Here is an 11,840-nt window from a genome sequence, read left to right on the forward strand (position 1 = left end):
TCCCTCCAGGAACTTCTGGGTACTTTTCCTTACCGTTTGAGCTACTGAATACAATGTCATTCATGCCACGGGGCGAAAACACGCGAAGCGTCCGGACCGTTAACCCGACAATGTGGAGAATTTGCAGTATTTTTTGCGCATGGGGTGTACTGTTTTTCACAGAGGTCTGCGCGCAGTCACAACAGAGGTACCATCACTTTTATTCATTTTGGGGGTCTGCGTAATTAGCCTAGTTAAAGCCTTTACAGTACGACAGTGAGCAAGAGGTGTAAGGATCGGTAGCCTACCTCGCGGCACAGCACCGCACATGATTTGCATTGTAAGCGACGAGTTCTTATTTTGGAGAAATCTGCAGTCTGCGCTCGAGGCTTCCAATCAAGACGCACTGACTGGCGCATTACTGAGGCGATCGAATATTTAACACTATTAAGCCATAATTCTCTTAACGTAGCCCACTGGTCTGCCCCATTAAACCTAATTCATATCTAAAATCTATATTTTTATTTTTTCCCCAGACCGACGTTCACATGCGGTGGAAATATCACTGGGGATTCGGGAGTTATTGGCAGCCAGGGTTATCCAGGGGTGTACCCCCCAAATACCAAATGTGTCTGGCGATTAACGGTGAGTTTAACTTTTCTTAAATACACAGTAAGGGTTCAGTGAATAAACTGAATTTCCCCAAGGGGATTAATAAAATATGCATATCTATCTATCTATCTATCTATCTATCTATCTATCTATCTATCTATCTATCTATCTATCTATCTATCTATCTATCTATCTATCTATCTATCTATCTATCTAAAGTTAATAGAGTCAGCCCACTACATTACATTACATTACACTATCCTGACTGACAGTTAGAATGAATCGTGATGCAGTATTGTCAGCAATAACAGCAATGAGATGTTGACTGTAATTATGTTTTTAGTATTTGGATTGTGGTCTGCCTCCGCTTCATGTCTGTAACAGGCACGCTGCCTAGTGATATGGAACGGCGTAGGCGAAATCATTGGTTGCCTTAGGCAGAGTCATTAATCTGAAAAACAAAAAAAGCATCTCAAAACAAACTAATTAAGTTAGGCCTAAGGCCACCTATATGTTGAAATGACATTGTAAGTATAATGACATTGTAAGTATTTGACATAGTGCTATGATATCTATGCACTCCGTGTTCTCATCCTGTCCACAGGTCCCTGAGGGCAAAGTCGTGGTCCTGTCATTCCGCTTCATCGACCTGGAGAGCGACAACCTTTGTCGCTACGACTACGTGGACGTGTACAGCGGGCATGTCAGCGGTCAGAGGCTGGGTCGCTTCTGTGGCACCTTCAGGCCAGGTGCCCTGGTCTCCACGGGCAACAAGATGCTCATCCAGATGGTGTCCGACGCCAACACGGCGGGCAGCGGCTTCCTGGCCGTGTACTCTGCCGCCCAGCCCCACGAGCGAGGTAGGACCCCGTCCGGGGGCATGACAGGTCAACCGTCCACGTGATGTTGTTTCGCCCCTTGGGTGTAATAATAATGGATATACCACATCGTCAGGTTGCAGTCATGTGTGTCTCGAGCGTGGAAGACTTTAGTTCTGTGAAACAAGCTATAGAGAACTTGCTGTTAATGTTTTTTTTTTGTCAACAAACAACAAACTAAACCCAGAGTCGCCTGCAGTCACAACTGAGGTTTCAGCGCAAAACCTCAAACATTTATAGCATTTGTAAATGACGTTTTAATCATCACTAACTGATTGGATAAAAAGAGTGGGGCGATACAGGGTTACAAAGATGCAACACAGACAACCCGCTGTGACCGGTCAGAGCGTCCCAGGACAGACAGTGGTGTTCACTAACCATCTGGTGTCCAGGGCAAAGTTGAACCAAACACACATAAAAGACTGACAACACAATGTCCAGACTGCGTTCAACATGGGCCTAAATTGATACTTTAATATGTGGCTATGAATTATCGGTCAAAACAGTAGACCAAAAATAAACATGACACAAGCTCTAGGCTCTAGGCTCTAGCTCTAGGTGTTAAGTCGAACCTGGGGGGACTGACCCTCGGTCATGACTCAACGTCGTAAAGACATCTGATAAAACCCGCGGAGTGTGTGCGAGAGTGCAGGGGTTGGACTTTCACGAGCAAATTAACAAGCCCGTTAGCCGCCCTCCCGGAGGTCAGTGCTTGTCGCTGGACAGCGTTCAGACCAGGCAGTACGCTTGGACGGAGAGAGAGGGAAACAGCTAAACGTCTGTCGGATATACAATGACTTTTCTGCATGAATAATCACTCCCGACAGAGTCGCACCATGCTGAAAACGAGAGGTGTAGTTTTGCTTCCGCTTGTTAAAAGAAACCATTGCTCTCCCAGTGGGCCTTCCCGGGACGGGGGCTGTTGGTTTAAGGCTTGCTCGGGGAGCTGGACGAGACAGGGGGAGAACGTCTACACATTTCGCAGTATGACGTGGAATTTCACGCGGGCATTTTCTGGAAGCCCTGTGCGAGGGACAGGTCGGGCCTGTAGCCAGAGCGAAGTGGTCCCCCTTCCACTTCACACCCGACGCTGAGACGTCCGTCCCCCCCGGCTGGCTTTCAGGAATTTGAACGGGGCCTGACTGTGCGGCGACCCCCCCTATCAGTAACCTCCTAGCTGACCGCTACGAGGAGCTACGCCTGCGAGCTTGCCTTGTGTCACACAACAGACGGTAGCAAATGCTACCACACTGTCCATGCGAGTTGATGAAACCTCCTCCATTTGTTAAACATCTGTTTCAGTCGCACTAAGATACATTGGGGTCGTCTCCCAAAAATAGAGCCGGAGTGGTGATTTAGTTCCTGTTACAGGGCGGGATGGTGTTTTTGAGAGGACATGAGAGGACGAGTTTGCCAGTGCAGCTTGTGTGGTGGCTGACTTGATCTCTGTCAGATGTTTGATGCCAGGACTAGCGTATGGAGTCCCTTTTAACTGCACGTTGGGGATCAGAGAGAGATGAGTGTCTACTAATCAAGGCTATATACTAGAGTACTGATTAAAGAAGTGTGTAATTATAGAATGATGTCATCAGAATCATCATGCACACTGCATTTTCGTCTTCAGCGTTAACATACAGCATTCCAAATAGCATTCCATTCCAGGAATCCGGGTACCAATAGAGTTCTTTGGTTTGATATTCCACACATAGGGGACCAGTATTGCGGCGGTCGCTTGGACAAGCCCTCAGGGTCCTTCAAGACCCCCAACTGGCCTGAGAAGGATTACCCAGCCGGCGTCACCTGCTCTTGGCACATAGTGGCACCAAAGAACCAGGTGAGTTTAGATAATGGCACGGTCCATTGTTCCTGATGGGTCTTATGCCTTAGTTTATTACTCTGTTGTCTATGTGTGGTTTCTAATATGCTGGCTTCTGTGTAACTTGTTCCTTCTCCTGCAGATCATAGAGGTGAAGTTTGAGAAGTTCGATGTGGAAAGAGATAACTATTGCCGCTACGACTATGTAGCTATCTTCAACGGGGCAGAGATCAATGATGCCAAGAGGATCGGGAAGTTCTGCGGAGACAGCCCCCCAGCGTAGGTCACAGTCCAACTGGTCTCAACTGGTCTCAACTGGTCTCAACTGGTCTCAACTGGTTATATTTTCATTCTTTTGTATGTGATATGCTATCAAATCAAGGCAAATCAAACTTTATACAGTAGTGCATTTCCCACACAAAGGCAACACAATGCGCTTCACAGAGAGAAGGGGGGGGGGGGGGGGGGTATACATGGAGGGGTAGAGTATGCCACATGATGCAATATAAGTTGTTGTTTTGAGCTAATCTACCCCCCCTCACCAATCTACCTACCCCCCTTCCCCCTGAATTTCTTTCTTTCTTTCTTTCTTTCTTTCTTTCTTTCTTTCTTTCTTTCTTTCTTTCTTTCTTTCTTTCTTTCTTTCTTTCTTTCTTTCTTTCTTTCTCTTTCTTTCTTTCTTTCTTTCTTTCTTTCTTTCTCTCTCTCTCTCCCTCTCTCCCTCTCTCCCTCCCTCTCTCTCTCTTTCTCTCTCTCTCTCCCTCCCTCCCTCTCCATCTCTCTCTCTCTCTCCCTCCCTCCCTCTCCATATCTCTCTCTCTCTCTCTCTCCCTCCCTCTCCATCTCTCTCTCTCTCTCTCTCCCTCCCTCCCTCCCTCCCTCTCTCTCTCTCCTCAGTCCGGTATTCTCAGAGGGGAACCAGCTCCTGATCCAGTTCCTCTCGGACCTAAGTCTGACGGCGGACGGTTTTATCGGCCACTACAAGTTCCGACCCAAGAAGTTCCCCACCACCACAGTACCGCCCACCACCACCACTCTGCCAGCAACCACCAGACCCATACGTAGGTATCACTCTCCATGTCTTACACGTCTGGGTCAGATACATAAATCAAATAAGCAACAATATTCCAGGTGCGTTTGTCTTAAAGTGCACTTTTGGGGCGGTCCAGCTGGTTTTAGTACTGGGTATAAACAAAATAAAATCAATCCCACTGGATATAGGTAATACTATCTAATAATACTAATACATAGGTATTACTATCTAATACTACTAATACATAGGTAATACTATCTACAGTAATACTACTAATACTTAGGTGATACTATCTAATACTACTAATACTTAGGTAATACTATCTAATACAACTCATACTTAGGTAATACTATCTAATACTACTAATACTTAGGTACTAATACTTAGGTACTGTAATACTATCTAATACTACTAATACTTAGGTAATACTATCTAATACAACTCATACTTAGGTACTGTAATACTATCTAATCACATAGAACAAGACTTCCTCCTCGGTCATCTCAGCCCGCCATACGTCAGGGGAATGTTTGTGTAGCTTTGCTACTCTTTGATCCTGGTGCCCGTGAGATACGTGCGATAAACCCCCCCACCCCCTAAATAAGTGAGCAGAACCAGGCGTCTGCTCCTGCCTGGTCCTGACTGACCGCTCCCCAGGCAGAGAGGGGGCAAAGCAGGCTTCCCTCTTCTGATCCCAGGCGAAAGGCCAGACTTCCTGGGATGGGAAATAGCGGAAAGAATAACGCTGGATGTCAGTTTGGTCAGCTCAATGATGTTGGCTCTCGCTAGCGCTCCTACAAATATGCACACTTACACGTCTTCACTTTCACACAGATGTCCAGAATCCAAAAGCACAGATGATCGGGTTGCTGTTGGGCCCCACCGCACACCGCTAGTGTTCATGTGTGCATGTAGCACATACTGTACTGTACACACACATGCACACACTGACATGCATGTTCACACACACACACACACATGTACACACACACACATGTACACACACACGCACACACACACACACACACACACAGGTACACACACACACACACACACATGTACACACACACGCACACACACACACACACACACAGGTACACACACACACGTACACACACACACACACACACACACACACATACTGTACCTCCACCTCCCCCTCAGCCGTTTAGTAATTCCCTCACAGAAACCGTCCCTCACAACTCACCTGTGATATCATCTTGTGTTGACCTCTGACTTCCCTGTTTTCTCTCAGTAACAATAACATTTGGACAGGACAGTGGTTGCATTTTCCTGGGCCGACTTCTTTCCTACAGCATAGGAATGTGATTACACACCGTAATCCTAAAAACAGATGTTAGCCACCAGATCTACGCTGCACTTTTACTCTGGGCTTCACATTGTCATCTCCATTAAGAACCCTCACTAACGAAGTCTTCCCCCAAATTCCTCATGCCTTACAGGGACATGTCAGTGTGGACTGTGTCTTGAATTCCTCTGCTTGCATCACTCCAAAGCTGTTTATTCTTATTCCCAGCCCTCAAGTACTCCGTAGCGCTGTGTCAGCAGAAATGCAAAAAGCAGGGGACTCTTGAGAACAACTACTGTTCCAGCAACTTTGGTAAGAGGCCTATAATATCCGCCGCCAGCTCTAGTGGATCACTGTTACCGCCACAACACTCACACACACACACACACACACACACACACACACACACACACACACACACACACAGACAAAAACCACCTCAGCAATCATCTCTAGGGTCTAAGGGTAGCGAACGAACGACGGCTGTGCCTCGGGCTTGCTTAACATACTGAACGTTGAATCTTCACTAAACCATTTCTGTTCGGCGGTGGATGAAATCATTCCCGGCTTCCCCCCTGCATCGCGCCCCCCCCCCCCCCCCCGCATCAACAACCGTGCGTTTTCATGGCTCTCGAACGCCACGCTATCTTTGGCCGTCTGGTCTGTGTCAGGCTCGTCTCAAAAGAGTCCTTGAGATGTCCCGAGAGAGAGAGAGCGCAGAATGCCGGCGTGTGTAGGACTCAGTTCTCCCTCAAGAGTAAACACCTAGCCATGGGCCGGGCCCACTCCCGCTAGCCTGTCACTAAATAAAGGTGTTGATTCAGCCAAGTCCGCCTGCTGCCGTCCGTCCGCTACCCCCAGAGACGCTCTGTGATGTTATTTTTCTCTGGGAGACGTTGACGAAATCAAATTTATTTAAACTGACGTTTCAAAGGGAGTTGACTTACATTTGCATGTAGAGAGAAGTTGGGTGGATGTGTAAAAAACGCCTGTGCAATAAAGACTGCTCCTACGGTCTGCCAAGGGGGTCACATGACACAGCTGGAGATGAAAGGGCCAATGCATTCCCTCATAATCATTACTGTCCAATTGTCATCGCCATCCGAAGAGTTTTTACATCTACCATACAGCTTGTGTGTGAAGACACATACTGTATACATTTATTAGTGAGTTAAATTAAGGCACGTTTCAAGTTTTCCAGTCATCGTTTTTGAAACAAGGGATGCAGGGACTTGTTGATGAACGGTGCACCGATCCTGGTTGTTTTCTGTCTGTGTGTGTGTGTGTGACAGTGATCACAGGGACGGTCATCACAGCGGTGATGCGCGGGGGCAGTATGTACGCCACCATCTCCATCATCAACGTGTACAAAGAGGGCAACCTGGCCATCCAGCAAGCGGGTAAAACCATGAGCACCAAGGTCATCATCCTCTGCAAGAAGTGTCCGTTCATCCGACGAGGTGAGTCGAAGGAACCCGGAGTCTGAGACAGACTGGGTCCTCCCACGTTTACTTCCCTTTCTGAAGGTCACACCGAGACTGAAAGTTCTACTAACATCACGGTGGACTAATTATATAATAAGTACTGAATGATAGGGGTGTAACAATATATCGTGCCACAATATATCGCGATACGGAAACGTCGCAATACGTATCGTCAAGGTGAAAACAGTATCGTGATATGTTTATTGTATATCAGTGAACGTTGGCTACACAACGCTGGTAACAAACACGTCTTTTGTCTCTAGGCCTATCCATGATATTACAACAATTAAGCTCTAAATTCACATAGTGTATTGGAGTAGAAATGTGGAGAAATGCACTATTGGTGTGAACAGCAGCGCTACTGCAACGCTTCACACCTGCCCTGGGTGTATCGTATCGTATTGTTATCGTCAACCCAATATCGTGTATCGTATCGTGAGATTAGTGTATCGTTACACCCCTAGTGAATGAGCAGTCTGCCCAGGTGCGTGTTCAGCAGACTTTAGCGCTTAGTCTATGGCTCTGAGTTTGCCTCCTAATGCTCTGCCCTCAAGCTCACCTCAAGCTTGACCCCAGGTCTGAGGTAAGTGGCACAACTCACTGTCAGATGACACTATTTCCAAACGACCCTCTTTTGTGAGGCACACGTATGACGTCAGTCTCTGAAAGCCTGTAGTATATGTTTATATGGGGCATATAGACATATCTATATATGTAGAAGACTGAGGTTGCGTAAGGAGAAGCTGATGCGAGGTCTTCCTGAATGTCTCTGCCGTTCCGCCACTGCATTCAGGCTCTTTCTGTGTGACCTCACCAGGCTTGAACTACATCCTCATGGGCACGGTGGACGAGGAGGGGCGGGGCAAGATCGCCCCCCACCATTTCGTCATGGCCTTCAAAGCCAAGAACCAGAGAGGCCTCAACGTGCTCAAGAACCAACGCTGCTGAGTCACCCGACCCTTGGGTCTGGGGCTCCGCCCCTCTTCCCCGCCCCCACAGGGGGGAGGGGAGGGGGGGGCACTCCTCATTGGTGTTCGCCCAGCATGGCCTTAGTCCCCGCCCCCACCCTTCTCTCTATTTCACCTAAAATCGTCTCTTCTTCTTTTCTCTCTGTTCTAAGCTGGGCCTGTGTACAGCGCAATGTGAAGAATGATGTGAGACTGAGGCAGGATATGGGGCGGGGTGAGTTGGTGGCGTGGGTATTTGAGGACCGGGTGGGGTGAGTTGGTGTCGTGGGTATTTGAGGACCCTATGAGGATTTGGAACAGGAAGAACAGTATAGTGGTGGGATTTGGGTGTTGTAGTTTTAATGAGTGTTTACAAACTGCTCTTCATCTCCTTTGTTCACAGTGAATGGACAAGGATCTATAGGAAGTATTCTATGTGGTGTTAATAAGTGCAATAGTTTAATATATAGCATTCGTTTGAAATTATTTGGTGTCTATGTCTGGTTTTATGTGTAGCGATCGCCTTTATTCGCCAAAGCTTCTGTTGTGATTGGATGCAAAGCACCCTGTATCATTTCATCAGCTTGGTTTGTCAGCTTTAATGTTTATAATGAAAGTACAGATATAAAGTATTTTCCTATGAAACAATCAGTAAATAAATGTTATTTATATTTTAATGTTTTCATCTGCACAAATAAAATTCTAAGTTACGAAAAACTTGGTGGTAATTCGTTGAAAATCCTCATCAGTTTAGAGTATATTCTCTGTTAAGTTGTGGTTTGAATTGTGTGCACAGGGCCCGCATATACCATACAGAAAAGTGGGGCAAAGTTTACTTTAATACTCAGTATACTGTGTTTAATACTCAGTATACTGTGTTTAATACTCAGTATACTGTGTTATGGGAATGAAGTACAGGACAACATGATGAAAAGATGAAATGATTTCCCTGGAGAGGTGCTAAAAAAGTATGGTTATGTAATCAATGTAAACATGATAACTTATCACTGATATTTACTTGGTTGGACGTGCTTTCCCTTCTACTCTGAATATTACAGGGTTAGTTTTTGCTCCAATCTGATGACGTTCTTTCCAGAATGGGCTCAGAAGAGGGATCAGAATGTGAAGCTGGCTATGCAAACCACGCTAGACCAGTTGGCCTATTATACAGTAGTGTTTTTTGCCACGTTAGCTGACAGCTGTGCTCAATGTAATGTAATGTAATGCATTTAATGTGACTGACACAGCTGGCTGATTCTGCTCTAATACACTTGGTAGATATTTCACTATTACAGTAAAACTGACCAGTGTGAAACTAGTATTTCACATTACAGTAAAACTGACCAGGGTGAAACGTCCATTGGAACCCACTTTCCCCATTCAAAAGTGACCATATTTTTTCAGAAATCTTTATTAGTATTTTGTTGAAAAGAATTACTCTTTTTTTTTTTTTTTTAGAAAAGGAATGGTTGACTGAATATTACACGCAGGGTCAGAATCTAGGTAAAATCTATTTTTCCAGTTGATTTCCAGGTTCAAATGTCTCCTCTGTGCCTCGACACAGAATGCTTCTGAGCATGCTCGGGGTTCAGGAACAGCCTTGGAGAAAAAGCACAAGGTTGTGGGTAGGAGGAGGGTGTGTGTGTGTGTGGGGGGGGCGGGTCTTAGCTCCTGGGGTAGAACATGGCGTACTTGGAGGTACGGAAGCCCAGCAGGTCCCTCATCTCATTGCGGAACTTGGAGAGGTCCTGTCTCAGGTCGTTGAGGTTCTCCACCGTGGCCTGGTCTGTGCTCTGCATCTTCTGCCGCGTGGACGTTAGGTAGCGGTGGACCAGACAACACATGATCTTCTGGTAGTTCTCATCCCTCTTCTGCTTCAGACTCCTCCACTCCTGATTGGACGACGACAGGAGAGAGTCAGGTATCAAGCAAAGACGGGGGAGGGACATGACAAAACCATTGTTTACATTTATAGTATAGTGACTTATTAAATGTAGTAGACGTTTCTTTTCTACACAAATAATCTCCTCTCGTCTTATCTTCATCCGTGGTTCAACTGAGGCCAACGCGAAAGCTGGATGCTTGGATTTAAAGAATTGAGCAAGGACAGGAGTTATGGGAGTTGAGGCAAAATAAATCACTCCCCAGGCAACTTACAGTCAACGCCTACAGCTGACAATCATCATATTCCAAAGCGAAGCACATTCAAGAGTGAAGCCTCGATATTTCTTCTCTAAATCAACCCCAGACAGACCCATTTACTGGATGAAACCCCCCCCCCCCTCCTTACCTTCAGGCTGTTCTGTCTCTTCACCCTTCCTGTGGATGTGTGCGAGCAGACCCACTTGCTCAGGCTGGTGACCAGGTAGCACACGGTCTTGGGGGAGGGCAGGATGTTGAAGGGCGGGGGAAGGGTGCACTTGTCGTCGAAGTAGCTGAGCCACAGCTTGGCGCGGGCGAACTTCCACTCCTTATCCTCGTGGTTCTGGATGAGCCGGAGGGGAAACAAAAAGATTTATTAGAAACAAAAGAATGCGATAATGAACTCTGAACGCTAGTTCCGCGGAATAGCCGAGGAATAGCTACCATGTGTTAACGAGCGTGTGAAATGTTCTTCTCCCGGGGAGTGGGGGGGGGGGATCATTATTGTTCAAAGCCAGCAGAAAATGCGGGGATCGGCAATGACAGAACATCTGTGTACCACACTCCCCATCTTAGCCTGAACTATCGCTCAGAACAACAACCAAGAAAACAACGCCACACTGACGTCTGTCCTCAAATGAGACCGAGTGTCCACAGCAAAACTCCCATAGACCACTAAGGTCATCCACTGTAGTCTCCGCTACCTTATACAGTAAGTCTCGATATTTCTGACTTGATCATTCATTATCATCCACCTTTTTCAGTCTTCTGCCTCAGGAAGCACCTCACATTCTGTCTTTTGTAGGGACAATGCTATACAGCAGGCATTCCCAAACTGTGAGGCGGGCCTCCCCCGGGGGGCCCCAAAGAAATTCAGGGGAGGCGCGGAGGGATGGTAAGAAAAAAACAAAGGAAAAACATGTATTTTATTTTTGAATTTTCTATGGTTTTTCATGAAAACGAAAGCGTCCTAACGTCCTAACGTTAACTAGCAGCAGGTGCCACCGAGCTAACTTAGCTGTGTAACGTTATGGGCTAGCTAACGCTGCCTTGCAAAATGGACAAATTTGGGGGTTTGGGGGGGGGTGCGGGTGTGTCACTGTCTTCAGCGGGGAGGCCCACATTGATGGAGTTTGGGAACCCATGCTATGCAGTATCAACAAAGTTGACATTTCGACCGATCGACCGAACAACCGCGTTGGCCTTACAGCGATCTGCCTGAAGCTCTTGTGCAGCATGGCCACCAGCAGCTTGGTGAGGACGATGACCACCACGATGTTGTAGGTGCCGATGATGAGGGCGCCCACGAACGAACGCAGCTCCTCCGTGTAGTTGATGCGCGTCACGAACAGCGCCACGTGGGCCAGGGAGAAGATGTACCAGAACAGGGCGTAGCAGGTGCCCATGAACCTGGGGTCGGGGGCCGAAAGGTCAAAGGAGAGGTTCAACCTAATGACAATTTTCTCAGATCCGCTCGTGTTTTTCAGATGGGGATATGGGATAAGTCCTTAGATATGGGAAGTTAATTTGTGATAGCACACTTTTAAACAGACAAGGGCCGCGTTTCCCGAAACCTTCTTAGCGCTAAGAAGCTCTTTGAGTCTTCTTAAGGCACCCAAAACAAGCAAACGGGAGCCTTA

At 46.9% G+C, this 11,840-nt stretch overlaps 2 protein-coding genes across 2 annotated transcripts in view; one reads left to right on the forward strand and one right to left on the reverse strand.

Annotated features, from left to right (window-relative positions):
• Positions 1-53: 53 nt before the first annotated feature.
• On the forward strand, positions 54-8,059 carry pcolce2b (procollagen C-endopeptidase enhancer 2b; the record flags this gene model as incomplete). The annotated part of the gene is made up of 9 exons (XM_084451053.1): positions 54-187; positions 516-624; positions 1,196-1,451; positions 3,179-3,303; positions 3,428-3,564; positions 4,183-4,346; positions 5,856-5,939; positions 6,920-7,087; positions 7,929-8,059. The coding sequence occupies 9 exons, from the start codon at positions 54-56 to the stop codon at positions 8,057-8,059; spliced, it is 1,308 nt and encodes a 435-aa protein (XP_084307179.1).
• A 1,663-nt stretch (positions 8,060-9,722) lies between these two features.
• trpc1 (transient receptor potential cation channel, subfamily C, member 1) overlaps positions 9,723-11,840 on the reverse strand; it is a gene marked incomplete at both ends in the record, with an annotated part of 19,926 nt that continues 17,808 nt past the window's right edge. Inside the window, 3 exons of the mRNA XM_084461528.1 lie at positions 9,723-9,950; positions 10,349-10,543; positions 11,409-11,610. Coding sequence (XP_084317654.1) covers positions 9,723-9,950; positions 10,349-10,543; positions 11,409-11,610 — 625 coding nt within the window. The remainder of the gene's footprint in view (positions 9,951-10,348; positions 10,544-11,408; positions 11,611-11,840) is intronic.

The sequence above is a fragment of the Borostomias antarcticus genome, assembly GCF_949987555.1.
Source record: "Borostomias antarcticus genome assembly, chromosome: 2".
Lineage (NCBI taxonomy): Eukaryota > Metazoa > Chordata > Actinopteri > Stomiiformes > Stomiidae > Borostomias > Borostomias antarcticus.